Here is a 19,851-nt window from a genome sequence, read left to right as displayed (position 1 = left end):
GACCCAGGACGCTCTTAAAGGGACATAGGTGGCTCTTAAAGGGACCCAGTTCACTCTTAAAGGGACCCGGGTCGCTATTAAAAGGACCCAGGTCGCTCTAGCGACATGTGTCTCTTTAAGAGCGACATAGGTCCCATACCTTTTGGAGTGACTTGGGTCCCTTTAAGAGCAACATGTGTCCCGTTCGTTTAAGAGCAACTTGGGTCCTGTCAGTTTAAGAGCGACTTGGATCCCTTTAAGAGCTACATGGGACCCTTTAAGAGTGACTTGGGTCCCGTCCTTTTAAGAGCGACTTGGGTCCCTTTAAGAGCGACTTGCGTTCCTTTAAGAGCGACCTGGGTCCCTTTAAGAGCGATCTGGGTACTTATAATGGTAAAGATCATTGCTCGGTTACCATGACAATCTTCCTCATGTCAGTGAGACAAATTCATTAAGGACCTTCCACATATTACATCTTCTATTGGCCAATAGTGGACATGTGACTGTGGATGGTGTGATACATTGCCTGACAAAACCTTAGAGTTCCTATTGGCTGCTATATTTCAGCTATTTGCATATGTGCTGTGATTGGCTGTTAGCGGTTAGAGTGTGGCCATTATTTGTAATGGGCCATTATTTTCTATGGGAAATTTGGGGTCGTTTAACGTAAATTTCTTAAAAACGACAAATCCGATCGAAACGAAAAATAGATAGCACACCACACACCGCCGAGGGCTTTAAAACGCAGTTTGAATGGAGTGTGTGCGCAAAGCGGTTCAGGCTGTATTACGCGCAGAAAAATGGCTGGAAGAAGAAACGGAAGAAGAAGAAGAATACGGATTACAATATAGTTCTTTTCAAGCAAATGTATGAATTCATAATAGTTTGTATACCCAATCAAGGGGACGTTTCGGTCGAATGACCTTTTTCAACCAGGTATCTGTAGACAATGATATATATATATATACACATATGTTAGTTTAAACTAATACATATAGATTTCAACCAACAATGTTATCATTGTTGGTTGAAATCTATATGTATTAGTTCAAACTAACATATGTGTATATATATATATATATATATATATATATATATATATAATCATTGTCTACAGATACCTGGTTGAAAAAGGTCATTCGACCGAAACGTCCCCTTGATTGGGTATACTAATTATTATGAATTCATACAAGTCTTGGAAAACTGTACATGTAAATAATAAAAAGATGGCAGAATAAGCAAACAACTCTGGAGTCGTGTGCGGTTGTTATATATATTTATTTATGGCTATTTGGATCAACCTGCACCAATAAGATACGATGTGCATGGACATTATTTATAATAGTCTATGATGCACAGTGTGATGTATTACTAATAAAACTCTACTGAGTCCACCTGAAACACTTTGTTGGGCCATGTCGTGTGTACAGTCTTTCTCTCTTACCCCTATATCTTGCTTTTTGGTCATCTAACAAATGTAGGTTTGGCTAGCTTCACTGCATTTTTTACAGTGCATTTTTTCATATGTTTCTTGCAAAAAAACGGATGAAAAAATGTATTTATTTGTGTGTATCTGTATTGAGCTGTTTTTCAATTGGCTTTCATTATGGAAAAAAAACTGTAAAAAATTGATCCATTTTAGTGTCTGAAAACCTCTGCCTCTGAAAACACTGGGGCTGAATCTATACAAGTGGAGCCAATACTGTGTCCAACCATACTGTGATTGTGAAAGCCTCCTCTAGAAAATACTAATCAGAAGTAGCTATTCAAATAGTCAGTGACTGCTTTATCTCCTTCAATAAATGTAATGTCCCCATTACTTATTTTAGGAGAACTTCAGTCTGATCTGGCAGCGAGGGCAGTATTACATAGGTGAAAAGACTAACCTCCAACCCACCTTCCTCTAGCCTGTCTTAAAGGAGTCCGGTGAAAATTTTTATTAAAGTATTGTATTGCCCCCCAAAAGTTATACAAATCACCAATATACACTTATCATGGGAAATGCACATAAAGTGCTTTTTTCCCTGTACTTACTAATGCATCAAGGCCTCACTTCCTGGATAAAATGGTGATGTCACGACCCGACTTCCAGAGCTGTGCGGGCTGTGGCTGCTGGAGAGAATGATGGCAGAGGGATGCTCAGTGTCCCTTAAGTGTCCTGTGTCCCTCAGTGTCCTCCTGCCATCATCCTCTCCAGCAGCCAAAGCTGCACAGCTCTGGCAGTCGGGTTGTGACATAACCATTTTATCCAGGAAGTTAAGCCTTGATGCAGTAGTAAGTGAAGGAAAAAAGCACTTTACAAACATTTCCCGTAATAAGTGTATATTGGTGATTTGTGTAACTTTTGGGTGGCAATACAATACTTTAATAAAAATTTTCTCCGGACTTCTCCTTTAAAGGCATCTATAAATAGGATAAAAGATGCTGTTTCTGAATCTGTAATTTGTAGATTTCTACCCTTGTGCATTTCCCCGCTGTTAGTCGGCAAACTGGGCATGTTGATGCATGGAAAAGATTACTTAGCTCACGAGGACTACTTAGACTCCTTTGTGGGCTTATAGCAAAGGAATGCAACCATGTAGAAAGATAAAAATTGCAGATTCAGAACAAGCGTTGTTTATAATCTATCTAATCAATATGATATGATACAATATAATATGATACTTAATATATGATGATATTATACAGTATATGATAACTTAAGGTTAGGGGAAGTTTTGGCGGCAACTGAGTTTCTCAGGAAGACTTGTGTGAAGAATAAGTGATTCATCTAGTAAAACAGTAAACATCTCTCGTAAAAGAAAATTGTCAGCTCTAGTGATGCATAGTCATTTAATACTAATGAACCCGGATTACTGAATTGAAGCCAAATAGCTATAAATCCAGGTTATAATTTAGGCTGTTGGAACCAGGGTGGTTTATACATCATATGCAGCAAGCAGGGAGACCTGTTACTACTGAAACTGCAGAAGAGAAAACCATGATTCAGGTGTACAACTTCCTGTTTCAGTCGGAGAATTAGCTAATAATATCTCTGTATTAAAGAAGGGAAAGTCAAATAAAAAATTTGTTGCAATAACAGTTCATTGGAATTAACTTTAAACTTAATTTTAAACTTTTTTAATTTTAAACTTAATTTAACTTAAATTTAAGGTTGATTTTACATAGGTTTCACTGTTGGATATTAGGATATTTTGGTCAGGCAAAATATCCTCTTAAAGGGAACTTGTCAGCTAGGAGACCGGGCCAAACCCACCCTTCCCCTTAATAAAAACCTGGTTACTTAGGGCCCTATTACATGGGACGATTATTGAGGAAAAAATTTAAACGATAACCGTTCTGTGTAATTGCAGGCAACGATCGAAAAATCGTTCGTATGTCGTTGATTTAGATCTTAACCTAAAATTATTGTTAATCGTTTGCTAATCGTTCGCTGTAATTCCACGTTCGTTCGCTCAAGTTCCGCATTTTTTCACTAATAGTTCAGTGTAATTGCACGTTGCCCATTGTTTTCCTAAGATCAGAAGGAATAAACGATCATAGTAACGATCGCAATAACGATTGTAATAACGATCGTATCTAATGATTATCGTTCTGTGTAATATGGTGAACGATTTCAGGTTAACAATAAACAATCTCGTTTGCGATCGTTTATCGTTAGTCGTTAAAAATTGCTCCGTGTAATAGGACCCTTACCCTCTCCTCCGGGTGATGCTCCGGCTGCTGGTCCCGTCTTGAGAAACTGCCGTGATTGTTAGGTCTGGTCTCCGGCTGACATATTCCCTTTAATGTCATTGGTTGATCATTGGTTTTATATCAATACCATACTGTATGTCAGCAATGCTTGACTGTAATGGGTCTAACCAGTGTAATCCACACCAATCACAGGACTTTAGATAAATCAGCCATAGCAAAGGACTTTTACACGGCCGGATTAACACGGCAAGGAAGCAAGTGAGCGCCAATCAGCAGCCCTGGTGCTTGTTTGCAGTGACTTCAGCCAGCAATCACTGTATTGTTCGTGCGGCCATTGAAATACAGTGTACTGCTATTAGCTGTACATACTCTGTTTATATAGAGAGATGTGTGTCTGATAGTGAGAAATTCTGCCATAGCACAAACAATGAGATCAACCAAAGACTGGGCGTCTTCCCGCTCCTCGACTGATTGCTGCCACTTTTATACAGGCTAATTATTGGCCAAAGCAGCGTTTCTAGCAATGCTCCTTATCAATAATCGACCACAGTGTAAAAGGGGCTTAACACTTTGACTCCCATTGACTCTGCACTGCTGTTTTTTTGGAGGCTGCATAGACAACCATGTTCGACCCCCTCACCCAGGTATTTATTAGTGGCATTCAAATGGTATATCACCATTGTCTGTGATCCCCCTTACATCCCCAATACCACACTTGGAATGAAATGCAGTTTTTTTTTGGTTGCTAGGAAGCTGATATGGTTTTCTTCATTAGCTCAAAATACCAACAAGCATATGGTCCCCAATCAGGTGTAAAAATTCTAATAAAAAGAATAGCAACAAAACTGCAGTACATCAATACACATACTAAAATATAGTGCAAATGGTCTTCCATGCTGGACACCAAGTAACTGGGTGATGGTAAATTGTGTATTACTAAATCCTAGTTATACAAATAAAATACAGAACAAGGCTATGTTTACACAACATATTTTTGCATTTAATAACAGCTGTTGTTGCAGATTGCAACACCAGCTGTTAATAAATGAAAAAATACATTGATTAAATCCTTGCACAAGACTGACAGAGCAGACAATGTAAAGTGCGGCTCCGGTTGCACTTTACATTGTCGGCTATTGTAAATTTGAATGTAGGCATACTCAAATCCGCCTGCATTTCAATTAAAAGGAAATGAACTTCACTGACAGCGGCTGTTCTGTGACATGGACATGGCCAGAACGGCCGCTGTCATACTAAGAGCCCTATTCCACAGTAACGATAATCGGCCGGATCGGCCCCATCTTCTGAATGAACAGAGCGCTCAGCTGACCGGCCATTCAGAAGATAGAGCGCGGGGGACCCGGGGAGGAGACGGAGCGGAGGACAAGCCCTGCAGCCAGGTAATGTATGATGCTGCAAGGGCTGCAAGGACATCGGTAACGATGTCCTTGCAGCCCTCGCTCAACGATCATCGGGCCGTGGAATAGGCCCAGTAAACGAGCGGCAATCTAGCAGATCGCCGCTCGTTTACATCGTTGATCGGGCCCTCCTCGGCCCGTGGAATAGGACCCTTAGTGTGAACCCGGCCTAAGGCTAAATTCACATTGTGTAAAAAATAACAGCCATCTTTCATAATAATTAGCCGTCTTTGTACAAATAGCCGCCCCTATTTTTTAAATACTATGCATATTATGAAAGATGGCTGTCTTTATACATAGTGTGAATCTAGCCTTAAAGTTATATGCATAAGTTGGAGGAATATATTTAATGGTACACATATAATAATACATAAATGGAAAATAAATGAATAGAAAAATGGAAAAAACATAAATAAAAAAAGTAAAATACTGTATATAGAAAAGATAACAAAAATAGATTCACATACAAGAAGTATAGAAAGTATATTAATAAAAGTATAGAAATAATATACATATATGGTTCTAATTTTAAAATTGCAAAGATATTTACAAGTCACAATATTAATGTGTGGCCACAAAAGATTTGGTGTGACAGTTCCCGAAACCAGAATGCCGGTGAATAGGTATAATTGCTGCTTTGTATCCAGTGTAATAATAAATAGATGTAGCAAAGCACAGTTACTGTTTTGTGTCAAATATATTTGAGGGTGTGAGTAGATTAAACAATTAACCTCTTAATGTCAGCAACATCGGTTGCATAATATGAAGTAAGTCAATAAATGAGGTAGTACTGATGACCTGTTGATGACTTGTATATATACACCGCTCACCCGTCTTGAGTTTCGCCTCACAGGGCTCCGGCAGTGATCCTTCCTTATCAGTGTATAGATGGTAAATGACATCTGGTGCTGAATGTGCTCTGTTAAATATAATTGGAGGATAGGGCATGTGCAATGGGCACCTGGGGATGTTAAATCCATGCGCCAGTTGGTGCCAAATTTGAAAGTCCAATTCACCATGTGATTACCATTGCTGCTGAGGAATGAGCCAAAGAGGGCCCCAAAACGCATTCAGCTACTATGATTATCTATCTGTGCAAAAAGCCACTCAATACAGCAGCTAACAAACGGTAATGTGCCACAGTAATGTACCCGACCAGTAATGACCCAGTGAAATGGACTTTCAAAGTTTTTGCCAACTAGCAAGTGGATTCAGTGGCCTCAGGTTCCCGGTTGTACTTAATAGAGCACATCCAAGCCAGATTTTAATTACCATCTATAGGCCACGACCATGCAACATCTTTGTTTGGCTTTTTTTTTTTTTTTTTTGGACTGTTGCCATTCCAAATAACCAATGTTATTTTAAAACATCAGTCACTATTTGTGGAATAAAGGACGTTATTTGGGTGTGAAACGAGGGTCATCCAAAAAAAAACAAACAGCGACCAAATAGCCTAAAAAAGATTATGTGTGGTTGTAACCATATGCTGACAAGGACGGACTGAAACCGAAACAACGCGAGACGAAATTCAAGAGGGGTGAGTGGTGTGTATACGCAACAAATCATTAACAGGTTATCAGTACTGTGTCATTTACTTCAGTGTCTCTGGCATGAAGAAGTTAATCTTGTGCTTACACCCTCAACTGTATTTGATACAAAACAGTAACTGTGTTTTGTTACATCTATTTAGTATAACACTGGATACAAAGAAGCAATTATACCTATTCACCTGCGTTCTAGGTTGGTGGACCAGTCAGACCTTATCTTGTGAACCTTAAGCACGCTGGGGTCTGTCCGTACTCGAACATGCAACATTTGATTATTGGTGGCTGAATAAGTTGGATGCAGGAAGTCTGTGATAGGCTGTATCCATGTTTTCCAGGACTCCCCAGGGCTGCATCCAACTACTTAGGCCACCGGTAATGGAAGGCCGCAAGATCTATTTTCAGGAAATGCAGCAAAAAAGTATCTGAGTTTGCTCTTCTGTAGAACACTGAATCAATCAGAATCTCCTTCAAAGGAAAAAGTCACCCATATGTAGACAGCAGTTTAAAGTTCTTGCCCCTCATAAATACAGATTAGGCTGGCTAGTGATATTCCATAGATGCAATTCAGCTTGGGGAATCATTGTCACTAAAGAGACCTGGTGTTGTATGGAGACTTCTTTTTAGGTAATGCACCAAGAATAGGTATGCTTCCCTTCAGAAGGATGAAAACTACCTAAAACTAAGAAAACCTTGCTAGTCTAGCAATGCTTTGTCAATGTAGTTGCTTAATTCTATTCTATTACACTAAACTTTAAAGGGGTCCTCAAGCAACAATGTTTTTTCTTTTAAATCAACTGGTGTCAGAAAGTGCCGGACATTTGTAATTTACTTCTATTAAAAAATCTCCAGTCTTCCAGCATGTCTTGCAGGAAGTGGTGTGTTTCCTTCAGTCTTGAGAGGAGCAGAAGAGGTTTTCTATGGGAATTTGCTACTGTTCTGGACAGTTCCTGACATGGACAGAGGTGGCGGCAGAGAGCATTGTTTCAGACTGGAAAGAATACGCCTGCAGGACATACAGCAGCTGATAAGTACCAAAAGACTGGGGACTTTTTAAATAGAAGTAAATTACAAATTTCTGGCACTTTCTGACACCAGTTGATTTGAAAGATTTTTTTTTTCAGCTGGAGTACCACTTTTAAAGTTTGCTGAAAGTTTTTTGTGCAACAATTCAGCAGTGACCTGTAAGTGACAGTAAGGATATGGTCACAATTGGTAGCAGTTTCTCTTTATGAAGTTTTTCTGAAGTAAAGTTGTTCTTTCCAGTTTGACATGGCCCCCTATGCTGCCATCTACGGGGATTTGCTACTACTGGACAGTTCCTGACATGGACAGAGGTGGCAGCAGAGAGCTCATGCATACGTCTGTGTCAGTTTACTGTTAAGAAATACTGATCAGGAGACTTCAGGAAATCATCAGTCTTTCCTGATGGCAGTCAAAATTTACAATTAGTAAACCATCAGACGTGCTTTCAGGATTTTCTGATCAGAGAAAAAAAATTATTGTAGCATCCATAATTTAAGAGGCTTTCCAGACACGCATCCGGAAAGCATCTGTAATTTCGGATGCTCCAATAGACTTCTATGGGGGCATCCGTGCCAGAATTCTGGAAGAAACTAAGACAGGTGCTATAATTTCCTGACCTATTTTCCAGAACGGACACCCTTCAGTAAAAAGAAAAAAAAAATCCTGAAGGGAGTCTGTGCCTAATAGAACCCAATGGGTCCACATAAGTATTTGGATTTCCTGATAAGAAATCTGGATACATTTTCCTGATGTGTGCATGGGGCCTTAGAATTGGAAGAGTTTTTTTTGCGGTCATTATTTAACTGTCCTTTACTAGTACTGGATAAGTGACTAGTGGAATGGTTTACTAAATATAAAGGAAAGAAAACAACAAAGCATTTGAAATATTTAATGGAGAAGAAGATGCATTTGTATCTAATGCAACAGATCCACAATATGGACCAGATCCTGTGCCCTCAGTATTCTATATACATATGTATACATTGCTTATTATGACTATCCCTTATATGAGCAATCCATGTCTGGAGTGATATGGTGATTAGGTAATAGTATACGGCTGTATTTGGGATGAATACTTCCTAAGTGAGTTATTAACAGAGGACACGACTTCTGGAATTACTCCATGAGCTGTACCCGGATACTCATTAACACAATGAATACAACTTTTAAGTTTCATTTAAAAAAAAAAAATTTCTGAGTTGTCACCATATTTTAAAGGCTTTTTGTAAGGAGTAGTGGCATATGGCGTGGGAGTAAAATTGCATAAAGAGTAAAATGAACTAGCATTTTCCAACTCCCCACAGCCAATGCACTTATTAACACGTAACACTAATTTACACAAAAATTAGAAAACACCAGAAAAACTGTCAGAAAAAACTCCAAATTTTTCAGCCTCCCACCCCATTAAAAAAATTGTCCAAGGAAAGCTTAAAGAAGTTTTTGTTCAAAGAAAGCAAAGAATTCAGTAGAACAGTTTCTCTAAGCTCATGTTAATTCACCCACAGGAGGATTAGAAACCACATATGGGAAATGACAAGATTTACCATAGAGAATACTTGTCGTGACCACAGGCTTTCTAATTGTAGCCATATTTACTTGACCAGTGTACAGTATAGATGAGCACAACTCGAGCATGCTCAAGTCCGTCCAAACCCCCAAAGTTTTGGCATTTAAAGGGGTTGGCCACTTTAAAATAGTTCAGTAAATAGTAAAATAGTTCAGTGTATAGTATTAGTAAGTGTACTCACTGTATATACTGACAGCAGCTCCCTGTGTACCTTATAGAGCTAAAATCACATCCCTCCTCCAGGCTGTGCTGCCCTGCTCTGTGGTGTTCCTGTCCATAAAATGGCCGACACGGAGGAGCATGTGACCGTGCCCCGCCCCCCAGTGTCCACCCCTGAGTCTGTATATGTGTATGGAGCACACAGTGGGCGGGGCATGGTCACAAGCTCCTCCATGTTGGCCATTTAATGGTCAGAAACAAAACAGAGCAGGGCAGCCCAGAGGAGGGGAGTCTGATTTTAGCTCTATGAGGTACACAGTATATACCGTGAGTACACCTACTAATATTGTACACTGAATTATTTTACTATTAAGTGGCCAACCCCTTTAATTATCGATGGCAGAAGATGTTGGATGCAACCCTAAGGCTGCCTGGAAAACACGGATATAGCCATAGGCCATAGGCTATGTCAATGTTTTTCAGGACTCCCTAGGGCTGCATCAAACGCAGAGACTTTTGGCTTTGGACAGACTTAAGCATGCTTGAATTGCGTTTATCTCTAGTGTGCACAGTGCCACAAGGGGCCCCTTTTAAACACTGTGCTTACTGCTTATAAGGGGTTAATCAGTGTAGAATGGAATTGGATGTTTTTGTTCCCTTTAGGAGATCCTTGTGAACAGACAGTATTGTGATATGTGATGATTTAGAGTGGTACTCTGCTTCAAACATGTTCACACCATGCTCTATGTATGCCCTATGGATTTTATAATGAAGCATAAATAAAGCCTTGAAGGTATAGCAATCTGTCTGATGTGACACATTTTTGAGAAACAAAACCTGAGCTGCGATTGGTTGCTATCTGTTATACACATTTTTGTCTCCAACAGATAAATCTGGGCTATTGTGTTTTTTTTAATTTTTTTAAATTTCGGGATGTAGCTGAATTTCACGGTTTGTATGCATAGCTCATGACTGAGATGACTCAATTGTCATTGAAATAAAAGTTGGAAACTGACAATGGCGGAGATATAGGGTTTGGAGGGAGGGGGGGGGGGGTGGCGAGGAGGAGTTACAGCCCTGGAGCTTAGGGAAACTTCTTTGAGAGTAAAATAGTTTTATGTTATGGAAGCACAGACAGATATATGAAAGGTACCATGTGTCTCCTTATCCTAACCACTATCTAACAATGCCAGCAGTAAGAATGTAAATTTCAGATGACAGATTCACTTTAAGAAAAAGCCTAGTGACTAAACTGTTCATGTGTCACTGTCATTTACCGCCAGAAAAACCTAGAAAGCTAAAAAGTTAGTGACAGCTTAAGGATCAGACGTTAATATTATTAGGTATAGTGATCAGAATAGATTTTATCATAATTGACGGCATTGACAAACAGCCAGCTAGAGATCACTTTAATTGACCTGCATACCTGTGCTACATAGATCTTACATGATAATTAGAACAATGACTTATAAATTAAGCCTGTGTATTCTGTTCTAGTATTCAATCTATCAGTTTGGTCATCAGATCCACAAAAAGGCCTGACACTCACACCTCCCATAATCTATGGATCCTTATGACCGTATTCGAGTTAGTGCACATTGTTGTCTATTGGGCTATTCACACGATCAGTAGATTACAAGGATGCAAACCAATGCTGGAAACAAGGAGATTCCCATTCATGCCATGTTGCACTGCCTGTTATATTTCCTGGTCAGGAGATGCCTTCTTAGGGGATGCCTTCTCTCATACCCTCATCATGTGAATGAAGTCACATTGCGACCCATAGGAGGCTGCGACCCTGCAGTTGCAAAAAGTCCATCCAGAATGGAATTTTAGTGACTGCATGGTTGCAGTCATGGCTGCTTGCAGGTCACCACATAACCTACTCACTTGTATGAGTGAAGTGGCCATGTGACAAGGCAGCGCACTATGTAACCCTAGCCTGATGTGAGAAAAGGATGTGAGCCCTGTAAGACAACAATGCTCAGGTTCTGCTACTACCTCTATACTCTCTAGTAGTGATGAGTAAACTTGCTGAATGTTTGGGTTCATCTGAACCTGAACGCTCAGCATTTGACTCCTGGTGGCTGGAGAAGTTGGATGCAGCCCTAGGGCTTCTAGGGAAGTGTGGATATAGCCTATGACTGTATCCATATCTTCCCAGACTCCCTATGGCTGCATCTGACTGCAGAGAGTTTGGGTTTGGACAAATCCAAACATTAGGAAAGTTTGCTCATCACTACTGACTAGAGAAGAGTGAACTTGCTGAATAATTTGCATTTACACGATCACTAATACTCACCACATAAAACACATTACAGGCACATTTTCCATCTGTATTATAAGAAAATCCTGGCCTTACCACAAAGTTCTGATGACCCAAGTTGTCACATAGTGGGCATGCAAAGTCAGACAAAGTTTTTTTTTTTTTTCTTTAAAGTTTGCAGTTTTGTCCTTTTTTTTTGCTATAAAGGAATTATTTGGATTTTATGAGATAAAAGCAGTGGCCCTTCCTTTCCATCAGAAAATATTTTTCTAACATGCTAACATAGAGTATAATGTCAGATCACAAAACATTTCGTCTGTCGCACATTTTTCTGCACTGTTTTTTTGTCGCGTGGAATGAACGATAAGAATATATTTTTTTAAACGATATTTTTAGCACTTTATATTCATTTTCAATGGGTTGAGAACTACGGTAAGTATTTTACTAAAATCTGTTCTATGTGAAGATCCCATAATATTTCAGGTACAGTTTTCTAACTCGTTTTCTTCCTTTACCCAAGCTGGAAAATGAAACATAGATTACACACCTCTTTTAAAGACAGCTCCTTCTCCAGTAAGCAGTGAGCAAGGCTATTTGGCAAAAAGCATCTAAATGAACAAGTCATAACATGGTGCGTTTGGCAATTTGCACGGATCCATTGTCTTACTATATTTGTTATTGTGTTTCTGACTGCACCTGTTCCTCGCTTGTATACTTACGGAAAGCACAGTCTCACTGTAAATATATGACTGGTACAAAACAACAGCTAAAGTATGTATGTATGTACTATATCTATTTATCTAAACAATCAATTTTCTTACCTCAAAAGCAGAGTTAGTGAGACCATCTTGGGTTTTTACACTGAGCTCCATTAAGAATTTCTAAATGCTCCAACCACGAGTGATTCCTGAGTACACAAGTGCAGAGATTTACCTGCCTTAAGTCACTCCCAGGTTTCCTTGCTCCACCCTTTAAGAAACATCCTCGTTCATTCTTACATTGATTGCTAAAGACTTTAAATTGCTCATTTCCATATAAAGATGGGAACTGGTACAACTTCACGTCGTCAGTGCTCTATTTACCCAGAGGTGACATACATTTCAATCTTGCACAATGTGCTCGCATCACTCCTATTAGAAGTTAGTTAACTTTGTGAGTAACACAGAAACTGACGTACATATATGAAATGATTGATATTTCGTGCAGTCCATTATAACATGGGAAATGGGATTATATATAAATTCTCAAATTATAAATATGTGTATATATTCATGCCATCCTAAATATATCTGGTAATTTAGGACTACAGACGTGTCAAAGGCTACAAGAATTTCTGGATTATTGTATATAATATACAGGGTGGTGCAAAAGTAGGTGGACAGGATGTGTAATAGGGGGCGATTTATTAAACATGTTGTAAAGTGAAAGTGGCTCAGTTGCCCCTAGTAACCAATCAGATTCCACTTTTCGTTTTTCACAAACTTTGGAAAATGAAAAGTGGAATCTGATTGGTTACTAGGGGCAACTGAGCTAGTTTCACTTTACAACATGTTTAATAAATCTCCCCCTTCATAACCCTATTACACATACTGTCCACCTGTATGTTCTTACTTGTACATATATGCATAAAATATCCATATATAAATATATATATATATATATATATATATATATATATATACTGTATATATACTGATACAAATATTTGCAGATAGATGGTGGGTCTTCCATATTCGTCTGTGGGTCCTGGCCTGATGGTCAGTGTTTGTGTTATATATATTATATTGGGCTTATGGGGAAAGTGATTTTGTATATGTATGTTTGGATGAGTACAGGCCCCATGTCTGGGCCTATCTTACATTCTAAGAGCAAAATTATGCACCATGATGTCCGCCACAGGGAACACAGGAACTACTGTCCCCCAGTGCAATATTCAGGCTATGTTCCCACTATTGGAATGGGCGGGCAGTTATTGGGAAAAGGCGGCCATCTTTTGATAATGACGGGCGCAAATAATGATCATAGACAGCCGCCTTTCCTCATAGTGGAAACATAGCCTAAAGGGATTAACCAGGCAAAAAGTTTTGAATAGATAAGCTCCGGAAAGTGGTAGATCAAAAAAACAAAAACAAAACTTTCTTACATTCCTGTTGGCATCACAGGGTCTCTGGTGTGCGGTGCCCCTAGGATTAGGGACATTACATTCTAGGCTCGCTCAATCAATTAGTGGCCACAGAGCTTCACAATAACAGCAGTAGTGGGAGACAGGGAGGTAAGTGTGTTTTCTTTTTTTTTTTTATTTACCACTTGCCTCAGCATATGTATAAAAATGTGATATTCCGATGAGAACAAACATGACATTTACCAGTAGAATGCAAACAGGAAAAGTTTATTCCATATTCCAAACTGTTATGGGGATGTTGACTGACAAGCGGCGACAACCGTTTTACCTATGTACAACACAAGCGCACTTTCTGACGGTTTCTGGGGCCAAGAGGAAGAGCACTTGTGTTGTGTGCGCGAGAAACATCAATTCAAACTTTTTTTTTTCTAAACATTTTTAAGAACTAGGGGATTTTCCCCCCTAATTTTTATTTTACTATGAATAAAATAATCCTGAAATCTTACCGTTTTCATTCTAGCTGCTAGGTTTAATAATAAGCTGGCAATTCCTGTTCTGTACAGATCACTTTTCAGCAGTCTCCTCACTATCATCCCAGACAGGATTATAGTGAAAGGTGATACCAGTTTGTACACTCATTGCCAAAAAAAGCACCTAGATAAAAATGTCAGATTGCTGGAAAACTTGGCATGCAGTTATGTTTATGTTTTGGGAAGTGTACCTGTTTGTGAGAGATTGTTGACTGATAGACATACCTCTATGATGCCCAGTTGACAGAGAGAATTGCCCACCATCTAGACTGTTTTGACTAAGCTATAAGGAGGTGTTGGGAGCAGTGGTTACATGAAGGCATGCATACACAGCAAACAGTCTCTGGATGACCCAGACAGACCACCAGTATAAAGGATCGTTTGATCTATGGGTAAGCACAAACATTTCTTTGTTCTCCCTCCAGATCGAGGTGGCATCTTTATTACACACCCTTTTCTCTGTCCAGACCATTTCAAGACACTTATCAGAAGGAAATTTGGTGTCATGGGGCCCATTACATGTTCTGCCATTGAGAGCCATCCACCGTCTCCTTCATTTACTGTGATGTTGTGAACCCAGAAACCTAGATGGCTATCTACTGGAACCATGTTGAAAGCTGAGTGACCTCCATTATACAGTATTGCCTACTATACAAGATGCTAGGAAAGCTGAGTCACCTCCATTACACTACTATACAAGATGCTGGAAACGCTGGGTGACCTCCATTATACTGCCTACTATCCAAGATGCTAAGAAAGCTGGGTGACCCATTATACTGACTACTATATAAGATGCTATTAAAGCTGGGTGACCCCATTATACTGACTATTATGCAAGATGCTATGAAAGCTGTGTCACCTCCATTATACAAGATGCTAGGAAAGCTGGTTGACCCCATTATACTGCCTACTATACAAGATGCTAGGAAAGCTGGGTGACCTCCAATCTACTGACTACTATACAAGATGCTGGGAAAGCTGGGTGACCCCATTATATTGACTACTATAAAAGATGCCAGGAAAACTGAGTGACCCCATTATACTGACTACTATACAAGATACCAGGAAAGCTGGGTGACCTCCATTATACAAGATGCTAGGAAAGCTGGATTACCTCCATTATTCTTACTTCTATACAAGATGCTAGGAAAGCTGAGTGACCTTATTATACGAGATGCTAGGGAAGCTGAGTGACCCAATTATACAAGGTGCTACTGAAGCTGAGTGACCCCCTTATAAAAAATGCTAGGGAAGCTGTGTGACCACATTATACAATATGCTAGGGAAGCTGTGTGTCCCCATTATACAAGATGCTAGGCAAGCTAAGTGACCCCATTATACTTACTATACAAGATGCTGGGTGACCTCCAACTGGCAGTGGCTTCCTACTGTACAGCCCCCTTTCTCATCCTCAGGCCCTGCGTCCTCAGGCTAATCCTCCACCTGCCATCGGCACCCGGGGGCAACACTGGGAACTACGGGGTGGAAGGCTGTGGCCAGCATCACTCCACTGGGGTCTGATTGCCCTGCATTCTGGAGAAACCCCACAGCACCTCAAAACTCCCCCCCCCCCGACACTTGCTTCCCCCAGAATGCAGCTGGGTGCTGAAGCCAGCCCTGCACATGCACAGTTCAACAGACCAAAACTGCTAAAGTACAGCTACCCTTGGTAAAAGCAGAAGAAAAACCATCAGGAAACAAAGTCATTTTGAACTCTAGCGCTTTAGCAATCTTGTCTTAGTGAACAGCGGTAGACTCTGAACCCGGGCCCCCTCATAAGAAGAGCGATATGCCAATTATAGAGCCACATATCTGAGTTATACCCATTTATTTCAAAGGCCTGGCCTCCTGTGAGTGTTGCAATATTACAGAACAATATGCCAGTGTATACAGTGAATGTGGAACAATAATAACTGTAAAAATAGCCTTATCTGGCAACTTTGCAGAATATGAATTTTTTGATTACTGTGCAAATTTTGCCATACAGTTTCTCCTCTCTACCATTGCACCCCGAATAGTAATCCAGCGTTATATTTGCTCCAAGTTCCATACTGCCTCAGGTTCCCTAGACGGCCTTATACACCTGTAGTGCGGGCACTATCTTCTCACCACATCTACAAAATATGCTTTGCCTTTATAAAGTCTTGCCATATTTACAATAAAATTGCTTTAATACAACTTTGCTTATAAAAATCTACATTTGAGTCCAGTTAATAGCGACCTGGATGGGGAATTCCAAGAGAATTATAATAAAAATTACATAAATCCACCAATAAAACACAACCCCCCCCTCTCCAAAAAAACAAACAAACTGACTGAAAAGTCGGGATAAACATATAATAAATGTATCATAGATATAAATATAATTTGCTCTCATTCTTTGGCTACACCTATTATATTTGCTATCAGCCCAGAAGCTGGCACACAAGAAAACTTCAGTATGTTCTGCCATATCGCTGTTTATTAACAGTGCAAGAAATTGCACATATTTTCAAGTATTAGATAAGAATTCACACAGTGTCTATGTGCTGGCTTAGCATGGTAAGGAGTAGACCTGGACGGCTGGCAGCCCTGACTATTGTGTCTTTGGTTACACAGTGACGTCTGTTTACAGCCACTTTCAGTAATTAGCAGCCCATTAAAAGTTAGTTTGCAGAATAAATCAAGTGTAAATATAGTGAGGTGCTGTGTTCACCAAGGGATTGCCAATTATTCTTTTCACGCAGCCCATGAATCAGTGGGAATTTTATTTTAAAGACAATTAGGCTACACACCCGAAAAAATAGCTGTACCCTCAAAATTTAGCACCATTTAGGGTTTTAAGACTCCAAATCAATATATATATCCTAAAAATTTATCAACACCGCTTTATTCCCACTGTAAATTTGCTTATCTCTAATTAGGAATCATCCCTATCACCTCTGACCCCTGTAACCTTTAAGATTTTCTGTCTAGAACACAGATTGGACTTTTTCATCACTTTTTATTTATTTTTTTGTAGGAAGTGATATGACCAAAACCCCCCTATTGTTACATTTGGTCTACAAGCAATCTTCTGATTAAATAATGCAATGTAATCACAATGCATTAAATTGATTTATCAGCTGCCATAGGCAGATTGAATAAGTAGATTGGTGATTGGTCATGCCAAGGCCTCGGGCTGCTATGACAACAGAGAACTGACATTGCGGGGAGACGATCTGAACACTAAACCAAAAATGACACTGTTGGACTGTTTAAATGCTGATGTTTTGACAGCAACATCTAGAGCAGTTCTCAGCCTGTAGGTTGCAACCTCGGCGAGGGTCGAACAACCAAAACACGGGGGTCGCCTAAAGCCATCGGAAAATACATGGCTTTCCGATGGCTTTAGCCATTGAGAAGTCGCGCTACCGTCTGCAGCATCTCTATTCAGCTGGAACATATGCCATTATGGATGCGCGTTTCAAACTGAATGCCTGTGCGCATGCGTGATTCATCCGTACAGGGGTCTAAGGGGTGGGGGAAGCAGGGCGAATGCTCCACAGTCCATAGCAGCGCATTACGTGTGTCTGGTGCTTGCTGACATCATCAGCGGGCAGACGCAGCAAGCACCAGAGGACAGAAGGCTAGGAGGCGGAGAGGCAAGAGGCGGAGAGCTAAGAGAGCTTTCAAGACATCCTGCTGGTGTGAAAAAGGTTAATAATGTAAAAACAGTACACACACCATACACACAATACTGTGTAAGTGTAAGGTGCTTTGTTTGTAATCATTACACAGTACACAAAGCAGCTTACACTTTCATAAAACACCAATGAGAATACATAATGCATATCAGGTATTTACATTCCGGATCATAACTGTAGCAAAATTACAGTTTTGAAGTAGCCACCAAAATTATTGTTTGGTTTGGGGTCACCACAACATGAGAAACTGTATTGTGGGGTGACAGAAAGGTTGAGAACCACCGATGAAGATAGTTAAAATAGCAAGCAATGGAGATCACTCTATGCCGGCTATTAGCAATGGCCCTCTGCCCTAAGCCCTCTCCATACACTGTTGATATCACCAGAATGAGTACGCTAACCCTGTGTTGTCAACAGGTTAAAATAAATTGCAAAGCCTTTTTTGTGCCCAATTCAATTTCTTGACAAAATAAAAAGAAACCCTAATCCCAGATAACCCCATTAATGAATTGGACACGATTGTTTGTAAAGAGCTAGATAAGACCTTTAGGAAACATGAACATTGTGAAACAATGACCAGCACAGGTGATATGCAAACATATGTGAACACCTGGGTAAATCAGGGACATAGTAACATAGTTTTTAAGGCTAAATAAAGGCGCCCATCCATCCAGTTCAGCCTATGACTCAGCGTTGATCCAGAGGAAGGCAAAAAACCACAGGAGGTACGACACAATTGTCCTCTTTTAGGAAGAAAAATTCCTGACCTCAAATCAGATCAGCATAAATCCCTGTACCTAAAGCAAAATCAAGAAAATACTTTGACGGTTTGACGATTCAATACTCCTCAGTTATTTGATTGGTGCTCATTTCTTAAAACCAATCTATCAAAGGTACCATATTTTTGGGCGTATAAGACGCCTTTTTAACCCCGAAAAATCTTCTTAGAAGTTGGGGGTCGTCTTATACGCCGACCACTATAAAAAAAACAAACAGCTAACTCACCAGTGACCCGTTCTCCTGTCCCATTTCTGGCGCAAGCAGTATGACGTACACTGTCTGTGCCGGAGGTCTCCCAAGCTCTCCCAGGAAGCCAAGCGTCTCATTGGAGAAGGGGTTAACATTTTCTGGCATATTAGGTGAACCCCTGACAATCTTCTTAAAAGTCAGGGGTCGTCTTATACGCCTAAAAACACGGTACTAAAATCATAGTCAGGAATCATCCTCAGCCCTCAAGGAATATGCAATAAATGTCCAATACATGCTATCTGGGACCTCTGGGACCCACACCTATATAGAGATTAAGGGCCCATTGCCACCATGCACAGGAGCGGATTAACTATACCATGTTCACCAAGCCTGGGCCCCCCACCCTACTGTTCCCACTGTAACTATGGCAGCACTAGCGTGGTGTTCATAGTACAGAATAGATAATGTCATGATGCCCTAATTTTTCAAAATTTAGGTAAAAAAGCATCCTGGATCCTGGCATAATAATAATAATATACTTACATTAAAGTATAAGTCTGTTTGGGTGGCCATGGGCCACTCAGGAGCTCATAGCCCAGGGTTCCCGCCCGAAATGGACCTATTATGATCCGCTACTGGCCATGCGTCCTGGTTGCAGCTGTCAAACGTGTTTGGGAAGCTGATAGTCATAGCAGTGCTATGATGTTACACAACTCCAATTTTCTTGCTTTAAGATTCTCCTATAACAGCTCATTTGGATATTTTTGGCTTCCCAATCGCCAAGAACAAAAATGTAAAGGATGTCTGTAATGAACAAAATATTAGCTTTATTGGTTATACAAATAGGAGAAAACATTATAAAAATTATGATCCCATAAGCCATATCCCATTATGATCCCATTATCATTAT

General features: G+C 40.0%; 1 protein-coding gene across 1 annotated transcript in view; it reads right to left on the bottom strand.

The window, feature by feature from the left end:
• Positions 1–12,565, bottom strand: part of SLC28A3 (solute carrier family 28 member 3) — a 76,569-nt gene extending 64,004 nt beyond the window's left edge. The window contains exon 1 of the mRNA XM_069961782.1: positions 12,477–12,565. Within this exon, the coding sequence (XP_069817883.1) occupies positions 12,477–12,527 (51 nt within the window). The 5' untranslated portion in view covers positions 12,528–12,565. The remainder of the gene's footprint in view (positions 1–12,476) is intronic.
• Between the last annotated feature and the right edge of the window lie 7,286 nt (positions 12,566–19,851).

The sequence above is a fragment of the Dendropsophus ebraccatus genome, chromosome 3 (genome assembly GCF_027789765.1).
Source record: "Dendropsophus ebraccatus isolate aDenEbr1 chromosome 3, aDenEbr1.pat, whole genome shotgun sequence".
NCBI classification, from domain to species: domain Eukaryota; kingdom Metazoa; phylum Chordata; class Amphibia; order Anura; family Hylidae; genus Dendropsophus; species Dendropsophus ebraccatus.
The sequence above is the reverse complement of the archived record's forward strand: the minus strand, read 5'-3'. Positions and strand labels throughout refer to the sequence as shown.